The sequence below is a fragment of the Vanellus vanellus genome (genome assembly GCF_965231255.1).
Source record: "Vanellus vanellus genome assembly, chromosome: 4".
Classification (NCBI taxonomy): domain Eukaryota; kingdom Metazoa; phylum Chordata; class Aves; order Charadriiformes; family Charadriidae; genus Vanellus; species Vanellus vanellus.
The window spans coordinates 72,604,071-72,623,260 of record NC_138909.1 but is presented as its reverse complement, the minus strand read 5'-3'; the positions used below and the strand labels follow the sequence as shown (position 1 = coordinate 72,623,260).

General features: G+C 48.5%; 3 protein-coding genes across 3 annotated transcripts in view; 1 reads left to right on the top strand and 2 right to left on the bottom strand.

Annotated features, from left to right (window-relative positions):
* FRYL (FRY like transcription coactivator) overlaps window positions 1-6,218 on the top strand; it is a 102,302-nt gene extending 96,084 nt beyond the window's left edge. The window contains exons 59-61 of the mRNA XM_082481971.1: window positions 2,069-2,179; window positions 3,560-3,756; window positions 4,117-6,218. Of these exons, the coding sequence (XP_082338097.1) occupies window positions 2,069-2,179; window positions 3,560-3,756; window positions 4,117-4,375 (567 nt within the window). The 3' untranslated portion in view covers window positions 4,376-6,218. The remainder of the gene's footprint in view (window positions 1-2,068; window positions 2,180-3,559; window positions 3,757-4,116) is intronic.
* A 3,295-nt stretch (window positions 6,219-9,513) lies between these two features.
* Window positions 9,514-11,056, bottom strand: ZAR1 (zygote arrest 1; the record flags this gene model as incomplete). Its single annotated transcript, XM_082482381.1, has 4 exons — window positions 10,115-11,056; window positions 9,917-10,009; window positions 9,742-9,816; window positions 9,514-9,657 (listed from the first exon to the last, which is right to left on the bottom strand). Exons 1-4 carry the CDS (start codon window positions 11,000-11,002, stop codon window positions 9,514-9,516), a joined length of 1,200 nt encoding a protein of 399 aa, XP_082338507.1. The 5' UTR covers window positions 11,003-11,056.
* A 211-nt stretch (window positions 11,057-11,267) lies between these two features.
* SLC10A4 (solute carrier family 10 member 4) lies at window positions 11,268-13,846 on the bottom strand. The gene is made up of 4 exons (XM_082482989.1): window positions 13,357-13,846; window positions 12,848-13,058; window positions 11,716-12,231; window positions 11,268-11,456 (listed from the first exon to the last, which is right to left on the bottom strand). Exons 1-3 carry the CDS (start codon window positions 13,752-13,754, stop codon window positions 11,716-11,718), a joined length of 1,125 nt encoding a protein of 374 aa, XP_082339115.1. The 5' UTR covers window positions 13,755-13,846; the 3' UTR covers window positions 11,268-11,456.
* Between the last annotated feature and the right edge of the window lie 5,344 nt (window positions 13,847-19,190).

Genomic DNA, 19,190 nt, shown 5'->3' with positions numbered 1-19,190 from the left:
GAGGTATGATTTTGGGGAGAGGGATTATTTATGGTTTACTGTAATAATGAGACTTGGCTTAAAGAACACAGGAACTTAATGACTAAAAATATTAAATAATCCACCCTGCCATTCTTCAAAGTCTGGTTCTCTGTGCTTCATTAAAGTGAGTTATAGAATTCTTATCAACTTCAGCAGTTCAAGGTCATACCTCTTCACAGTGTTCTGTGCATCAGAAGGTTTTGCTTATAAAAGAATTCTGCTATGTATATGATAGCACAGAGTACAGAAAAAAACCCACATGCAGTGCTTATGGGCTGTTAAGCACATAGTGTGTAACTTCTTATACACATTGTATATAACTATGTGCTTGGTAAAGCTCAACTGCTTTGGTTGTTGGAATCAGACATTGTTTGCATCTTCATATGTTTACTATGACCATTGAACTTGCTTAAATGCCATCAATATGGTCAGCACTGTACAAAGCACAGAAGTGAAGTTCCTGGCCCTAGTCTGACAAATGTATTTCCTAACAATTCTCCCTATCCCTCTTTCCCAAACATTTTTCTGAAATAACTTGTAAAAACCAAGTGCAATTAAATTACAGAAATCTCACAATGAGGTGTTGAGAATTGAGTTTAGCAAAATCAAGACTTTTCTAAACTGATTCAGAATCCAAATTAACATTGCGTCTCAAATTTTAAAAGGCATTGTTTGTGCTTAAACTGTAGTGGTACAGAACAAGTAAGAAGCATTGTACAGATGGTCAGACCTAACTGTCCTCGGTCTTGATTTCCTTAAATTTGCATACCTTTAGGACTACACAATATATGAAGGCCAGACAGGGTTGTAGGGGAAGTATGTTACTCATGTTGTAGGACAACAAAGCCAATGCTATCTGTCATTAGTTATAGCAGCAAGTAATTTCACTTTACAGTCAGTCTTAATTTTTTCCCTTCAGGGTACATTTGGAGCATGTTACTTGTATTTCTTCCTCTGTTTTACCTGGGACATCTTTTACCCTAATTAAAATTATTTCCTACACTAATTCTTGATCTTTTTTTCTTTCTTTGTATTTTTGTGACCTGCTCATCTTCTTGCTTAGCAAATGGAAATTCTAGCAGTAAGTGCCGGTTCTTGATTTATCAAATACTTAACCATGCCAGCCGCCAAACTGGTCTCCATCTGTCTTGTCCATTTGTGACATAGTGATGTCTTGTCATAGACTATTACAAAAATGCTGTGTGCTTCAATTTTGCATCATCTAACCCATTGAACTGTTGGTCCTTTGTAGATAAGGGGATCCTGTAGTTGGTAGAATGTTATAGAAGATTATTCCATTAGCACTAGCTTTTATGTCTGTATGTAAAGCAGTATTAACACTGCCCTGCACTTTGACTAGTGTTTTAGACACATAAAAGTGGAAGCAAGATAGTGCATAAGTTAATGCTGCTGTTTCATTTCCTGAAGAATATATCACGTGGTATTTTCTAAAATAGAATCAGAGCTACCTTTTATAAAGGAAACGTTATTCTTGCCTCCAAGAATGGAATTATTCTTCTCTTACTCCATCAGGCAGTTGTAAGCTAAGGGCCAGGTTATATACTGTGCTTACGTATTTATATTAATTAATTTAATGGCTATGACAGATTCCATACTTACAGACCACAACTGCTTCTTTTGAATATTAGATCTTGAATTTAAAACAGTAGAATATCAACAGTAGAAGTAAGTGATCTATGAAACTCTGTCTTGGAACGTGACACTGCAAAATGCCTTTTGAATCCCTCTATGTCCCACTCCACCGCACCCCCTTTCTTGGAAATGTAACTTCTTATTAAAAAGTAAACTTTAAACCTGTGTGAGAGAGGCTACCTGTAAATCTAGAACTGAATGAGGCTTTCATCTGCTTTTCATTAGCTTCCTGCTACGTTAGCTTCTAAATCGTTTTGGCATTTTCTTCAGTAACCAAATAACTACTTTTAATTTTTCGCATTCTATACTGAAGAAGATGTCATTTATTGTCTTTTGTATTGGACAGTAGATGTTCTGCACTTCCTGAATATAATAACGTTGTTTACATTTGCAGGAGCTGGAGTTGTGTCGGAGGCTATACAAGTTGCATTTCCAGTTGCTGCTCCTGTTCCAAGCCTATTGCAAACTCATCAGCCAAGTAAAAACAATCAAAAAAGAAGCAGAGGTAATGAAAACCATGCCATTTAGCTGCTAATTGTTGACATTTTAAAACCAAACCATTTCAAATACATTTTGATAACATTTTCATCAGCGGGACATCTTTTCAGAAACTGAAGGAGGGTACCAGCTGTTTTATAGCCAATTAATAAAAGATTTAAGTAGAGCTCGCAAGAGTTTTCTGAGATGTTCAATTATCTGTGTTGATTTTTGTACAGCTTGAAAGCTCACAAATAGACGGGAATGCAGGGAGTCCAGTGATGAGGATTTTAAATATTTCAGTAGCGCTCCTGGTGTATTCTCATCAAGCTACAATCAAGGCACATCGACTCCAATCAACGGAGTTCTGTGATGAAGCCCCTTTCCATCACCCCAGTGTTCCCTATTGCGAACACTGTCACTTGCTACCAGCTGATTTATGTAACTGTGTCACTTCAGCCACCACTCCATTACTCTGCCACCTTAGTCCCCATCATAAGTGCAGTTAGTAATGCGTTCCAGACATCTTGTGCCTGATTTTTAGTTACACTAACTTTAGAAGTAAAATGTATCCTTCAGCTGTGTGCTTGTGGTACATATGTGATGATAATTGAATTAATCTGAATGTGTTATGCTATTAATAATGTCTTCTGAAACTTCTCTCCTGTGTCTGTAATGCAGTAATCAGAGGTAGCAGGAAAGAAAATGGGGCAGGTCTTGCTTGATACAGTAGGGAGGAAAATGAAAAAGCAGGGTGGGTCTTTGGATTTTGAGTAGTTTAGGAAAAAAACGATACATGTTCCTTACTTAGATTTCCAGATTTTTCTAGAGGCTGCAAGTGAGTGAGTTCATTTCTGTCTGGAGGATGTTGTGGAAGGTCAGCGCTTCTTGCCTGATTTAGTCAGATGTAGAATCATATTCTGAGCAATGGCCTTGTCTTTTACTCATGCATTGGAGCTAAAGCCAAAGGTAGTATTATATACACCAGCTGCATGACAGGTATTCTGCTGGGTTACCAGTCTTCCAGATTTTTTTCTTCATATCTAAGTTGTCCTTGTAATAATACGATTTTGCATGTATTTTTCCAAAGTGTTTAATTCTTCTTGTCAGTTTATTTGTTATTAAGTGATGTGGGGAGACAAAAAATATTATTTTTTGAAACAATTTTTAAAAGAACTGACTGAGATGGAAACTTCATCAGGGGAAAGCTCAAATACCTGGCATGCACACTTGGGCCATTAAATTAACTGCGTATACTTAAGCAACTGCAGCAAATATTTGGATATACTACTTCTGCCTCTCATTGATGATTGCAAAGAGGAGGAAAGGTGTAAGTTTGATCTGCTGAATGTTAGTTTGGCTGAAAATACATTTAAACTAGAAAAGGTAACTCTTGTATTTGTTTTAGGTCTTAAACATGTCTGAAGAACTTGCTCTTTTGGAGAGCTGTCTCAAAGAGGCTGAGGCTGCGTCTGACAGTGGTATCGAAGAAATTGAAATTGCAGAGGCTTCCCAAGCTAGCACAGAAACGGCGATTCACACTCTCATTGAAACCCTGAGAAACAAGGAGTTTGTGTCAGCTGTAGCACAGGTCAAGGCTTTCAGGTAAGCGCTTAAGGATTGCTTTCAGACCTGGGTTTGCTAATGGGCCTTTTTAATTTAAAGATAGGGATAGGCACTATTCCAGGTTTATTTCAGCTCTTGCTAGATGTCCTTATTGAAAAGGACAAGCACTGTCGCTTCATTACAGCTTGTTCATACACATCTTGCAATTTAAAAAAAAACAATTCTAATAGTTAAATTCTAAAGAACAAGTACTATCAGGACTACATGGAAGAAACATCCCTCTTGTGTTTTCCTACGTCTTCTGTTCAAATGTCTGTTTGAAGAACAAGACTATTTAAACAGTTAAATTACTCTTTTTTTTTTTTTTTTAATGTTTAAATCCAAATTGTGTGTTTACAGATCTATTTGGCCCCATGACATCTTTGGCAGTTCTGAAGATGACCCAGTTCAAACGTTGCTGCACATATATTTCCGTCATCAGACGCTTGGTCAAACTGGTAGCTTCGCAGTGGTAGGCTCCAACCAGGATATGTCTGAGGCCAGCTCAAAGCTGATGGAACTTAATCTAGAAATTCGGGAGTCTCTACGCATGGTGCAATCCTATCAGCTTCTAGGGAAGATCAAACCAGGAATAAATCTTGTGAGCACTGGATTCTGAACAGCTATCATTTACAAAAGAACTGATGATAAAGATGCTTCAGACTATTATTGAGCACCTTTCATGGAAAAATAAAAAAAAAAAAGAAAACCTCCAGCAATCCTGACAACCAACACAGTTTATTCACAGCAAGAAATTGTTTCATCAAAAGTAAAAATCTGAAAATTGAAGTGAACGTCTTACTTGACTGCTCTTTCTACACAGTAGCTGTGTGACAGTAGTATTTTTTTATTAAATTTATGTATAAAAACTACATGAAAGGAAAAGGGCTTAAATGTAATGCATACATATGCATTATTTTCTGTTGTAACAGAACTATAAATGGTGTTTGCAGTAACCGCCTCTAAAGGTTCAATCAATATCGCAGGTGGGATGAGGCTAAAATCAAGGCTGGTTTATTTTGGCTGAAGACCTGCAAGGCTTCCTGGCTTTCCAGCAGTAGTAGATCTAATCGTCAGCTAACACCTAGTGAGACACTTTGCAACGTCATGAAGAATGTGTGGTCAAACATGAGCAGAATGACGACTGCAAAAACCGTTGACTTCTCAATGTTTTATTTGCTTTTGTTGTCTGTAACAAGGAAACGATGTGTGTGAGTTAGAATGTATGGCTATGTGACAGTTGTTTTTTGAAGGTATGGATGATTGTTAAATAAGGTCTCAGAGCATGCTTAAAAGAGCTGCAAGATTATTTTTGAAGAAATTTTATTTTATTAGATCTAATCCTCATAGTGTGTAAATGTTAGGACATTTAATAATATTTTAAACTGGGATTTCCCAGTGTTTCTAAAAGAAATAATATATCTGTTAACTTTATTGGAATGCTGCTCAGTTCTCTGATCAGTGCTTATGTTACAAATATTGATAACAACTAACCAAAAAGTAGCTGCCTGCAGAGACTTTAAAATGTATATTAAAGATATATGCTGCCCATCAGCAATTCTCATTAGAAGTTAACTTATTTTATTCTGTATATATTCTAGAAACTGTATAGTGCAAAACCAGTATTTTTCTTGTAAATTTGTGCAATGCACTGTTAAGGCAGTAGGTGTATAAAGCTATGAGGGGAAGGGGGGTTCTCCCTATCGGTAGTCACATACTTTACTTGCAGTCTGAGTAATCTGCAGGGTTCAAAGAGTTTGAATGCACATATATGCATCTTCATGACTCAACTTACGCCTAAGGAATTGGGACTATATAGAAAAAAAAAAAAAAAAAGACTGACTACCAAAACATGCAAACAGGCAATATACTCATAGTTCAGTGTCAAAGTCTGTAGCATAAAACAAACTGGATTCTGTTGAAACCAATAGCATTTTGTAAAAAAGAAGAAAAAAAAAAAAAGAAGAAAAAAAAAAAACCAACAGAAAAAAAGAATGTAGTCCCATGATTCCTGTGATTTGAAAGGAACACCCAGTATTTTTATATACATCTCCTACCCACTGTGATTTTTTTTAATGGGCTCTAATTCCAGAGTTTAGAATGTAGAATTGAAATTCTTAGCTCTGCCTTTCTGGGGAAATTGGACCCCACTAGAAATGTAATTATGCTGAAATGCATTAATTGAAGGCACTGTGCACGCTGTTGGACTGCTGACAGTAGTTATTGTTTTCCTAACAAGCTCTGTAACTGGTCAAGGCACATCCATAATCACTGTATTTTTTTCCCTGACCCTGATAAAATTGAATTATTTTGATGGTTTTGTGGTACTGTAGATGGTGTTCTTAATTATTTAATAAGTATTTAGGGGGGGGATGAGTAGTTTTATTTAGTGGTGCATTACACTTTTATTTCCATCATCTTTTACCAGCTTTTTTTGTAAAAATAAAAGACATTGTATCTGTCATTTTGTGTATTTTTACAAACTAAAGTTTAAGTACTTTAGCTAAACAGACTAAACTGACAACAAGAGGCCTGGGTGCCCTGAAATCATGTTTTTTCCTTTAGTGTGCTGTCAATGCAACAGCATTTTCCTAGGCATCTTCTGAAGCTGTTAAAGGATTTCCCGTGCAACTCAAACCTGAATTTATATACGTAATTCCTTATGTTATACATCTTCCTCCATTTACAGTGACTAGTGGAACAGGCCCTGTGGAGCAGGAGCAGAATCCTGCTAGCTGACTGGTTTTGAGACTGCTTTTAACTTTGTGAAGCTTTCCCAAAATTACTCATTCTCAACTGCTGCATAAGTCGTCACCATACATTACCTGGTGCCAAATCTGAAGCTATGGTAAAGCTGTCTAGAAACAAGCGTAACATCAGACATCTTCCATAAGACACAGAGAATACAGCACTGGCTGAGCTAACACACGCAAAAGAATCTCCTCCTGAAAGAGCTGTACAGGACAAGTTCCAGAGCGCTCTGAAGAACTGGCAGCACAAAGGCTGTTCTTTCTGCTTTGCATAATCACATAAGTCAATTCCATAGGTCATGAGTAGCTTTCCTTATTTCTGCTGAGTCTTGGGAACCAGTGCCCATGATCCACAGTGTATGCTGTCAAGGATGTGACAGAGCAGTGAAACGGAACAGGATACAGAACTGTACTTTGGCATCAAGCAGTAAAAGCATTGAATATATTATGTAAGAGGAATGACACAAAGAGCTACTGCAGAACCAAGGAATGTTACAGGATGAAGGAAAGCTTGTCCAGTAGTGCTGCCCACTGTGCTCCGCTCCTCCAAAGCCTCAAAACCCTGCAGTAGCTGATGAAAGCAGGGGCAGCTCTTCGCCCCTACCTGCCACTTGGAGCCTTCGTCAGCTGCTTGTTTGGACCAGTTGCTGTTGAAGCACTCCATACACTTCAGACTGCTCTGCTCTGAGTCTCACCAAACACGAGCAACTGCTGCTGCTTTGACTGTATTTAGCAGGGATGACAACTCCAAGCTGTGCAAGATTTCACTGTGGGCTTTTACTGATAATAATTGCATATTCACAGCTAGTAATCCTCAAAGCAATGCTTGTGAGGGCATCTGTATAAATAAAAGCACTCAACTGTTCATATTGCTATGCATTGCCATATGACCTCATACTGACATGGCCCAGAGATTAAGTTCTCAAACTCATTACCAAGGTGCACAGCCTCATTGCAGTCAGCCTCACTGCATCCATCAGGAACAGACTACAGCTGTTAGAATGGGGAAGGAAAACATATTGAAGAACATTCCTAGAGGGAAATACGCTTGGTGATAGACATCACAGTTGCAGCTGCAAGCTGAGGCAGACTATGGGTCAATGATGGCTGCAGAGGGGACCTCAACTGTGTTCCTCCTCAAGCTGGAGACTTGCCACTGCTCATTACTGTAACTACAGGTGAGCATATGGCACATGCATCTACAACAGAAAACTGCCCAGCTGCAGTTGTACTTTTCAAGTTGAACAAGGCAAGGATGGAATTTACTGTGAAAGTCTGAGTGAGCTGATAACTCCTTTTACTGTGATACAGGGGAAAACGCTTCAGCTAGAAGCGTGAAATAAAACAGTACCCCATTCTGGGGGTGGCAGTCTACTTGTTCCCAGAATGCTTCATGTTGCGATAATAATGAATGGAGCAAGAATAAATAAAATTACTTGGCAATAAATTGGTGCTGAGGCATTAAGCCTTAGTTACTGCAGCAAATTCAAGGGGCATGTTAAAGTAGAGCAGAAACATACAGCAAGATGAGTTAAGCCTACAGCATTAACACTCACTGCCCCTTAAAATGGGCATTAGTTGGTATAAAGGACAATGTTTACTATGCTGCCATACACTACCTTCCACTTCGAGATGTAAGACCACCTGGCACTGAAGCTGTTACACAAACTGGTTGCCCCCATTTAGTGTTCAATAGAGTAGTCTTAAGTAACCTGGGCAGAGCCGTAGGTTTGTAATAGCCAAGATCAGTCAGTCTTTCCAAAGAGAAGCTACCTCAAGAGTTCTGCAAAAGACTTTGTGCACTATTATACTCAGTTTCAAAGTCAACAGCTTTATTAGTCTCAGAAGAGTAGGTTTTCCTAAGTTTATGCAAATCCTCTGCTACAGGGTAGACAAGTGGTGTGTAGGTTTTACTAGCTTGTGAATCTGCTCAGACGGTGACACTGTAGTCCCAGAGTCAACGTGTAACACTTTGCTGAAGCGTGGTGTCCTTGCAAAGGCCATTACTACTGACAGCACCAATAGACCTCAGACAGCACATCTGGGAGTAACCATGCTGGTTCTGCCATTGCTACCAAACACAAAAAGTACGATTCCTAGCTGCAAATCCAACCCTGGAATGGTGCGGGAGTTTGATCCTTCCCCGATGGCAGACACCTAAACCATAACTAGATCAAACTCTTCAAGTGTAAGCCACTAAGTGCACAGCTCTTGTGCATCACCTGCAGGCACAGGAGGAAGCCAGGCAAATGCAGTGTCATGCTTTGAGCCTTTGAAGTGTCACTTTTCTTGATAACCTTGTGGAAGTAAAGATGAGCAAGTCCTTTAGCAAGAGACCATAACACCAGTGACTCCATTCCCCAGCAGTTTGTGAGAACTGCCCCTGAAGATGCCTTAACCACAAGCTTTCTTTGGCTTTAGTCTACAAGACAAAAAACACCAGCTTAGCTAAATGCAGACCAGCTGTACCAGTAGAAGTGACCTAGTTTTACACAGCATTTCTCAGTTGTTAATGTGATGAAGAACAGGTGCAAGAGACTTTCTACATGGAAGTGTGCACAGTAACCGAATACTATTAGGTGGTTTGTTTGTGAATGATGCTCTACTACCTACTGCGGATGCAAGTTTGATGTTGAACTGAGGCGTATGATTAGTTCAAGGGTAGGCGCAGTAACAGACATCCTTTCCCACCTGAGATTCTACAAGGCCCTGAGTCAGTCGCTGTCGAGACCATCACTGATTTACAAAACATTACTTGGAGGCTCTGCCCCTACGCAAGTTACAGAAGTTGCAGTATGTGCCCTCTGAGCTGGGCACAAACCCACCTAATCATTTGAGCGTGCTTTGCAATACTTTTATTTGCATGCTTTCCCAGCTACACCTCACTAAGGACCTTCAAACAATAACAACAACAAAAAAAATCTGCTCCACTTGCAGTTTTCTAGAAGAGCTCTAAACAACAACAAAAAAAAAAACAACCACAAAACCCAACCCACCCTATCCTCACTCAGATGATGTATTTGAAACTGAACGTGCTATCGCAGGAGAGGCGTTTCCCTTTGCACCTCCCGCAGAGGTCCTGGCGGTGGGGCCTCTTGGGATCCACGTGGCGCATCTTCACGGGGCAGGTGCACCTCGTCTGCTTGCAGCTCTGGGGGAGAAGGCGACCGTCGGTGGGTCGGGCAGTCCGAGGAGGGGGAGGTGGGTAGCCGAGGACAGGACAGGTGTCCCTTACCTGGCAGGTGATGTCCTCCACGCGGTACGGGTTGTAAGACTTCTGGCAGGTCCGGCAGAACTGCCGAAAATAGACCTGGGGGGGATGGAGACGGGCGGGAGGGCCAGGGGTCAGCGGGGAAGGAGGGGGCCGGGATGATCCATGCCGGGGGGGGGTTGATCCGAGCCCGCCCTACCTTGTTGGTGCCCTGGACGCACCAGACGTAGGCGCTCTCCCAGCGGATGTTGCAGTCCTTGCAGTGGTAGTACCCGTACTTCTGCTCCAGGAACTGCCGGGCACAACCGTTACTCGACGGGGCAGGAGCCCCCACACACCCCGGGACCTATTCCTCTTCCCCCTACAGAGGCCCCTCCCGCCCCGGGCCGCCCCTCACCTGGAAGCGCAGGCGGGTCTTACCCGCCGCCGGTTCCCGCTTCTGGGGGGCGGCCGGCGGCTCTGCCCGCGTCGCCGCCGCCGCTGCTGCTGCTGCTGCTGCTGCTACTGTCGTCGTCGCCTCCTCCTCCGCCGCCGCCGCCGCCGCCTCCTCCTCCCGGCTCCCCTCCGGCGGCTCCGGGGTGGCGGGGGGACGCTGCCCCCGCGGCTCGGCCGGGCGCTGCCCCAGCGGCTCAGCCCCGCTCTCGGGGGGCTTCTCCCAGCTGGCCCGCACGGCGGCCGCCTCCGCCTCACGTTGCTCCCGCAGCGCCGCCGGCTCCTCCTCGACGGCGGCCGCCGCCGGCTCCTCTTCCTGCGGCCGCCGCTCCGGATCCGGCCCGGGCTCCTCCAGGAAAGCGGTGAGTCTGCGGGACGCCATGGGCGAGTAGACGGCGATGGTGCGGGGGAAGCGCACGGCGCGGGTGCTGGTGGTGGCGGGGCTGCCCTGCTCCTGCTCCGGCTCCCGCTCCGCTTCACGGGGCCGAGGCCCGACGGGGGGAACGGAGGGACCGGAGCGGCGTCGGAGCAGCGTGCGGGGCCCGAGGGAACACTGCACCGAGGCGTCCTGCCGCGGGTTGACCTGGACGCCCACCTCCTTGGTGTTGGCCTTGCGGAGCCGCGGCGTCAGGTTGGGGTTGACCTGGGAGAGGATGGCCTTCAGCTGCGCCCGCTGGTAGTTGTCGAAGTACTCGGCGGCCGCCGCCGCCTCCCCGTAGCCCGAGAAGTAGCCGCTGCCCCGCGGTCGCCAGCCGCCCGCCGCCGTCCCCCCTTTGCCCTTGGGCGGCGGGTAGCGGTAGGAGTAGGGGTGGTAGGCGGCGTACAGGTAACTCTCCATCGCCTCCTCCGCCATCGCGCCGGACCCGGGGCAGCCCCCGCGGGGGGGCGGCCTTAAGTACCCCCGGGGCGGGGCGGGACCGGGGCCGGCCTTCCCTCGCCCCCGACGGGCGCCGGCCTTGACGGCCCCTTCCTATCCCCGCCGGGTGCGGGGTCTTGGGCAGAGCATCCCCCACCCCACCACCCCCCAGCACAGCTCCCCTGGTGAACCAGACAGCGCGGCCCTTAATTACCGCCCCCCCCCCCCCCCGCCCGCGGGATTAATCAGCGGGGAACACGGGTTTGGTTCGGCTTCGCCATGTATTTGTGGTGAGAACAACGAGCACAATGCTTTTACAGCGGGTGGGAGGCATGGAGGTAACGCACACGCGAGGTGGTCTGCCCGTTCGTCCGCGTTGGCTTCACCTCTGCAAAACGCTCGTCTCCTTCCTCCTGCCCATTCCTGCGGCGCTCCGGCGGGCAGCAGCCTCCTTGCGTGAAGATGTAGGGTTATTTGCGTCATGGTGATACTTTTTCCTTTGTGGTTTTTTTTTTTATTATTATTTTTTCATATGTATTTTTGAGGAAATACTGTGGCGGTAATAAACACACATCACCTTGCACAATGGGAGCAGCTGGAGAAACGATGGAGGCCGGGCAGCTCCGCTTGCGCAGCGGCGAGCATGGCCCCAGCCTGGTCGCAAGCACAACACACATCACACGTCCCCAGGTGTCGCCTCCTTATCTCACCTACAGCGCTGTCTGCGTCGGCTCCATCTGAATGGAGTTGTGCTCCTCTGTGGTCACTGTGCCGTACGAAGTATCGGCCACCTCCTCTTCCTTCAGTTTCTTGTAGGAAATATCTGTGTCTTCCTCTTCACCAAGCGTATCTTGTTTGTAGCTGTCTCTCCCATACATCTTGTATGCCAGCACAAAGAGTCCCGCTTCTGCCGACTGAAAAAGCGCGTAAAGCAAGGGAAACATGTACATGCTCCCTATGAGCTCCGGGGGGAAGGTGAGTTTTAGGATGGCGGTGCAGAGCTGGACGTTTTGGCATCCTGTTTCCAAAGACACTGTTCTCCTGCAGTGTGGGGGCATTTTAAAGACTGTGGCTAAGCCGTATCCCAAGGCGTACCCTGCTAGAGGCATCAGCACCGCAATGGCGTAGACAGACGCAGGAATATGTGCCATCAGATCTGGGCCCAGCATGGTCCCAGTCAGGATGAACAGGATCACCAGAGTCACCAAGAGGGACCAGAGGGAAATCTGGCAACAGATACAGACATCAATAAACAACATGGGGGTTATTAGTTTGAAAGGATAAGCATAGCAGGTAGAGGCTTGATAGAGAGTCTAAATCGCAAACTGTGGTTGCGCTGTCCTTCCCAGGTTTGCTCCCGCCTCGGGACTTTGGTGGTGTTTGATCATATCGCAGGAAAGGAAGGGGCTGAGATCGCCCTCCATCATTTTGTTTGGGGTGACATGCTGGGAAACGAAAGCCAGGGCTTGTGCTTCACTTTTCCTCTCGTAATTAAGCTAATTTGTTTGCTTGTTTTAAGGTGTCGCTGCGCCTGCGGGCTGGTTTCACTCACCCTGGGTGCAGCGGGAGCAGGGAGAGAGCAGGATACCAGGGAACGCCTCTGCGCCAGGGCCCGGGCTGCCTCCCTGGGGTGCAGCACTGTGCGCTGGGGGGGGTAACCTACCCTTCCCCTCGCTTTCCATCTCTGTCCCACCTTTTAATGTCAAGCCTACACATCCTTATATCCCACCTAAATAGCAGAATAAGCCCGTGTGAAGCTCCCATCGGTTCGGAGGGACCAGAAAGGCTACCACCGTCGGACACCCCACCACCACCACCCCCCATCCCCGGGGTCGTGCCTACCTTGACCAGGAGGTCGGCGGCGCGGGGGTGCCGGTATCGGATGAGCACCCCCAGGCCGATGGGCAGCAGGGTGCTGCCCAGCGTCAGGCTCACCGCCCCCAGGGGCAGCAGCCGCACCAGCGCCGTGTTGATCCAGTGGCGGCTGTAGACCCAGAGGCAGAGGGGCATCAGGACGAGGGCGAGCAGCGTGGAGGAGGCCGTCATGATAATGCTGCGCCGGGGGCAGGGGGGGGGGCACACGACCAAAGAAACACCGGATCACCACCCGCCCCCGGCCGGGGGGCACCCCTGGGAAGCCGCAGCCCTCCCTCCCCCGCGGGGAGGGGGCTCTGCAGCCGGCCGGGGCGTTTTTTTTTTTTGTTTTGTTTTGTTTTTTTTCGGGGGGAGGCAGGAGGCGTGTGTCGGGGTCCGTGTAAGACCCGTCCGTGTCCGCTCCCCTCCTCCCCTACCCCTCCCCCCAGTCACCGGTAGGTGCCCCGCAAACCCTCCCCGAGTCCCGGCGCGCTTACCTGAGGTTCATGTCCCCGTCGACGAGCACCGACATGAGGTTGGAGAGGTTACCCCCGGGGCAGCAGCCGCACAGCAGCACAGCCACGGCCGCCACCTCGTCCAGGGCGAAGATGAGGGCGAGGAGGAAGGCCAGCAGCGGCATGGCCACGAACTGCCCCAGCAGCGCCAGCAGCAGCCCCACGGGCCGCCGCAGCTGCTGGCCCAGCTGGCCCAGCTCCACGGCGCAGCCCAGCCCCAGCATGGTCACGCAGAGGGCCAGCCCCACCAGCACGCTCAAGCCCTGGCTGAGGGACCGGTCCCCGAAAGCCTCGCCGTCCCCCGCCAGCGACCCGCCGTCGGGGCCGCCGCCGTCCCCCGACGCCGCCGTCGCCGCCGGGGGCTGCGCCGAACCGGCCATGGGCTGCGCCGCCCCCGGGAGCCGCCGGCTCCCCGCCGAGCCCCGGAGGAGGGAGCCGGGCGGCGGGGAGGGGGCTGTCAGTGCGGGATGGGGAGGCGGATGGCCCCGGCGGGCAGCGGATCCCGCATCCCGCCCCGGCTCGCCCCGCTCGGGCGCTGCCGATGTGCCGCCGCCGCCGTCGGTCGCGCCGTCTGCTGCCGGCGCCGCCCGCGCATCCCCGGACCCGCTCGGCCCCCCTCTTCCCCCCCCCCCCCTCCCCGGCGTGGGCGGTGTCTCGCCGCCGCCCCGACGGCCACCAGCGCCCGGTCACCAGCGCCGCCCGGCCCCGGCGGGGGGAAGCGCAGGGGGCGGCGGGGGAGCTCATGTCCGGACCCCCCCTCCCCGGTGCCACCCGAGGGCCGGGGCAGGACCTGGCTTTGGCAGCGGAGGAACTGTGGTATCGTGTGTGTGTGTGTGTGTGTGTGTGTGTGTGTGGTGGTTTACTTTGCCACCAGCATCAAAAAGGCAATATCAGCGTCGTAATGTCACCCGATGTGGGTGGGCAGCACCAGTCCCCCTCTGCTGAGGGACAGCGCAGCCCGTTCTCCCTCCGGGCAGATTGTGGGCTGCTGTGAAGGCTGCGGGGATGGATGAGGAAGGATGGAAAGCTCTTTTAGGAGGTCGGGGAGGCACTGCTTATCGGCTGGTGGGGTCCCAGAAGCTTGTGAAGAGAGGTGAACCTTTATAGGACAGTTGATGCAGGTGGAGGAAGCAGACAAGCACCCAAGTATTCAAACCAGGGTAAGACATGTCTGTCACCCCAATATCACATCTGAGAGTGATTATAGTGTTGTCAGTCATAAAACTGTGCTTAAAACATAAATGTTTCCCGTTTCATACATTTCATTAATAATTCTGTGTCTCCCTGTTCCTTCAAAAGCAAAACGCTGTGTGGGATGGCTGGGCTCGCAGGGGCAGGAGCTCCGGAGAGAGGAGGGCAGCCTCCAAGAGCAGGATGGATGTCTGTGACTCTTAGTCTGTGTGCTCGGCACTGCCACTGCCTGTGTCTCGGGAGCGTAACCGTCTTGTCTTCTTTCACCCGGAGGATTTAAGAGGGGTCGCAGCTACTGCTTCACATCGCCTCTTCTGGGTGGGAGTAGCTGGCACAGCGTAGCATCCCCAGGGGCTCCCCTTTGGCTCCCACCCTGCACGTGCTGCTCTGCTCTGCGTGGGGCGTCTCGGATCACAGCTCAAGGGGGGCACACCAAATTTAAGGAGAGAGATCCTCTGGGAGCCGCCCTGGCTGGCTGTATGCCTTCAGCTCCAGCAGACAGTAAGTTTCTCAAAAATTTGTTTGGGTAAAATTTTAGGCCGTCCCAGGATTCAAGTAGAAATTATTGGTGACTCAAGAGAAAAACAGACTCTTTGCTTATTAAACCTTTAATTCTTACTTGGCACAGGGGGACACAGAAGTACAAGTAGTACCTAGTGACAAAGTCCTGGGTATGGCAACTTTGCCAAAATGATGCTAAGTTTAATAACGTTATGCCTGTGTTTTTGTTTCCTTGTCATTAGCCTAAGGAGAGTGCGGGGAGGATGAGTCATCAGAGCCGACCAACCAAATAGCATCCACCTTGCTTTAGTTCATTCATATTTTTGGGCTCTGTGTGCTGCTAGAGGAGGGGAGCGTGGGTTCGGGTTGGCTTTCTGAGCCAACGGTGTCCTTTGGACTTAATTTTCAGAACTGCATATGCAGAAAAGTGCTTGCAGGGTATTTGTTGTGCTTCTTAAGGTATTACCACTGCCATATCGTATCTCATCCTTCATGTAGCCAATATTTGCCTTCACAACATGTAAGTTGTTTGCTTATCATGCCCTCCCTCGTTTGTAAGTAGTACTCGGGCGGTTTCCCTGCGACGGGACCAAGCTGGGATCGCCACGGGTAAGCCCAGGCTGGGTTGGTCCTGCAGAGCACGAGGCTGCTGCTTATCGAGCAGGTGTGAAGGGCGCAGGCAGGCCTCCTCCTTTATCACTGAGTGTCACTCCCCAAACTCCCCGCTGGAGCAGGGCTGGTCACGGGAAGATATTTTTGTTTGACATATAGCATATAGGCGGTTGTAGGAGGAGTTCAGTAAACCTAGATATGGTGAAACCAGAAATTGCCAGTGGAGCAGATGTGTCCTGTTTAGAGCCCACCCATTCATCGTAAACTTCAGTTTCAAGGGACGCTGAACTGTTATGAAAAATGTTATGAATGCATCATAACAAATTAAGACCTCTTGAGATTTTTCTTAAAATTTATCAGCTGAAATTCAAACTTAACTCTTGGTTTAAACGAGGGCAGTAGCACTGACTTCAGGGAAACCTGAAGTCCTGTCTGGACCCAGCTGATATGCTTCGCTATTTGTTCATCCAGTGGGTACCATCAGCCCAGGCAGCACCCGGCATATTCTCACAACCAGTGTGCAGAGTGAAAAAATGTTGTATCTGCTGCTAAGCATGGTTCTTCTCTCTTTAACTTGCTGCATGCTTTCCCCATATGTCATCGTTAAAGGGGAGTCTGGAGTCTGGAGTGATGCTGAGTAGTTTTACAGCATCTGGCTGTGAGGCAGCTGGCTCACACGTAGTGCACACCATGGTGTATCTAAATCAATGGCTAATTCCTTCTCTGTTTTCTTTTGAGGGGGGGAGGAGAATTCATATTGCGTACCCAGCTATTACAGGAAGCAACAGATTGACTATTCGAGTATAAAAAGACTTGGCAAATAAACCTGATCATGTATCATTCTCAAATTATACCTTGTTAGTCCTTCTATTGAAAAATGGGGGAGAGGGTAAGAGATAGTGAGCGCGAGAAGAGAGGCAGAAAGGACTAATTGAAATATGAGCTTGTTGTAGTTTGTAACTTTTATAAATAATATTGCCTTACATTATTTTTAGGGTTTGATGTCCATAAAGAGTGCCTGCGCTATAAACCCATCTGGAGTAGGAGAAGTCCTTCAAAGACTAGGAATTTTGTTTGCTCTTTTGTAGCAGGGATTTTTGTGCCTTCCCTTTATTTAACTGGAAGCAAAGGTGAAAAAATAAAGGGTAGGCTTGTAAGGAATTTTGGCACAGTTGTAAGAAATGAGCAAAGCTACCTTGCTGTTTGCTCAGCTAGTGGATGCTCCTGCATGTTGCATGAAGGTGGTGTTTGAATCGCTTGCTTCTCTGGCCAGAGAATGAAAGCATCTGGCATAGCCCAGCATTATTACAAAATTGCCTGTATGCCAGGAGGTCCCTTCGGTGTCCTTCAAAGGAAGTCAGTGTGGGTGCCGTGTGCTGTGCTGAATTTGGGGCGGCAAAAGCAGGTTCAGTGTGCGCAGCCATTATGCCCATCGCTCTGCAGCCTTCGGAGCCTCAGGCAAGAAGGGTTGGTTTGGAAACCCCACACAGGTTATGGATGAGGCAGGCGCAGGTAAATCACAGTCTTGGACTTGGAAGCCTAAATCCCGATGGTGTTGCCCTTCAGGTGCGTGCATACTGTGGTTATGAGCGCTGTGTAAAAGCAGAACAATGGGGTGGGGGTGAGAAAGCAAAGGGCGGACACACCCTCTTTTCCCGCTCTTCCCATTCCAGCTCGGTATCCGTTTCAGCTCCCACTCCTCCCTCCCTGGCTCCTTGCGTGCTGTGCCCGGGTCTGCGGGAAGCGGCAGAGCTCGGCTGCTGCGGGATGGCGTCATCCACCCGTTAAGTCATGCTTCGCCTCTCTGTGTGTCCGTGCTGGCTGATTTGTGGAGCTGTGCCGGGTGTTTGCAGGGGAAGAGAGGCCTCCGGAGGCTTGTCCCGGAGGATGGAAAGCTTTTGGTCAGCACCTTTAGGCGGTGGTGCTGCTAAAGAGGCTGGGACAAAATACTGCTGTGAAAGGGATGTTCAGGTGAGACCTAGCAGGAGCAGTTTCTGATTTTCACGGGACATATGATCCCTTTGTTCCTACGTTACTTGCCGTGCACCTACATTATAGATAGAAATAAAAATTAAATTAAAGACTTAATAGGATAGTAATCATTTTCCGGGGGGGGGGGAAGGTCTTTGCTGTCATTGTCTTGGTTTAAAATAATCCTTAAGCTGTATTTCATGGTCCCCTACACACAGTTTAGGGTAAATATATATGCTTATTCTTACTTATAGCTTAGATCCAGAGCAGTGGCTCAGGAGAGTTAGGAATTGGAGCATAATTGGGCAGAGATACTGGTGATTTTGCTTGTTCTTCCGTGGTTGTCTTTGTGCTAGGAAGTATGCATCGGCTGGTGCTTTGCTGAACCAGGTCCCTCTCTGACCCAAGGCTCCTGCTCCCTCTCTCAAGAGCAGCAGCACAGAGGGGACTTTGCACCTTTTGTCACCCCCACCCATAGCCCACCTTCACTGACCCAATGACTACAAGATCTTAGCAGACTCGTGGCTTTTTTTTTTTTTTTTAATTTTATATTGTTTGGGAGCTGGTTCACTAAGCAGGCGAGAAAATATGTTTTTGAAATATGATGAAGTGTTGAGATCTGTGCCGTTTAGTTGTTCCTAAGAAACCTTCCCAACCAGACAGAGATAGAAAGTGCTTTGGTGAGGGTGCACTGATCGATCGATGTTGCACCTGCCCTAAACCGCTTGTGTTTCACATGAAGGCAGAGTGCAGTTGGGCCATGTTGGTGCAGAACACGCGTGAGCCAGGGGTCTCCTGTGGGTTCATTGCTCCCTGCAGCCATCTGTGGTGCAGAAGGGCGAGGACAGACCTGCCTGCCCTGCCTCCCAGGCTTCTCTGCTACCCTTCAACAGGACACCCGGCCCCATCGCAGCTCTGTCACGCCTCATCCCAAGCTTGCTTTTCTTAAACTCCCCTCTATCCTGTCCTTAGCGCGGCGCCACGGCTCAAACCTGCTCAGGAAATCTCCACAATAATCAGCATCTTTTATCCCATGGCCACCGTCCGTGACCAGACCCAGCATTTGAATTTCAGGGTGAGGAAAATTAGATATGTGCCCCTTCCTCCCCTCCTCGGTGGGAGTCATCGCTGCATCCCCATTGCCTCCTCTGCAGGCGGGATCCCAGCAGATCATCCTTCTCTTCCCCTTGGCCCAGGTGGCAAAGGGGGACATCCAGGCACCCTCCTCCTCCCTCCTCCGCTGCACCGCATCTGCCTCTTCTCTTCCCTGCTGCCTTTGTTATTTCTCCGTCCATGGGAGTTCTGTCCCCTTCTCCCTTCGATTCCTCTTCCAAATGATGCCAGTTTCAGTCCAGCTCTACTCCGTATTTACGCCTCCCTTGGGAGCAGTGCTCTGCAACTCACAGCCTCCCAGATTTTATCAAACCGAAGCGGTGTGGAAGGGAAACAGCCCAAGCCTCGTTACTGGGCTGCGCTGTCTCCTTTGTGTCCCCGCTGTCTGTTCAGTCTCTCTGAGCGGCCGGGGATGGATCCTTTCGCTG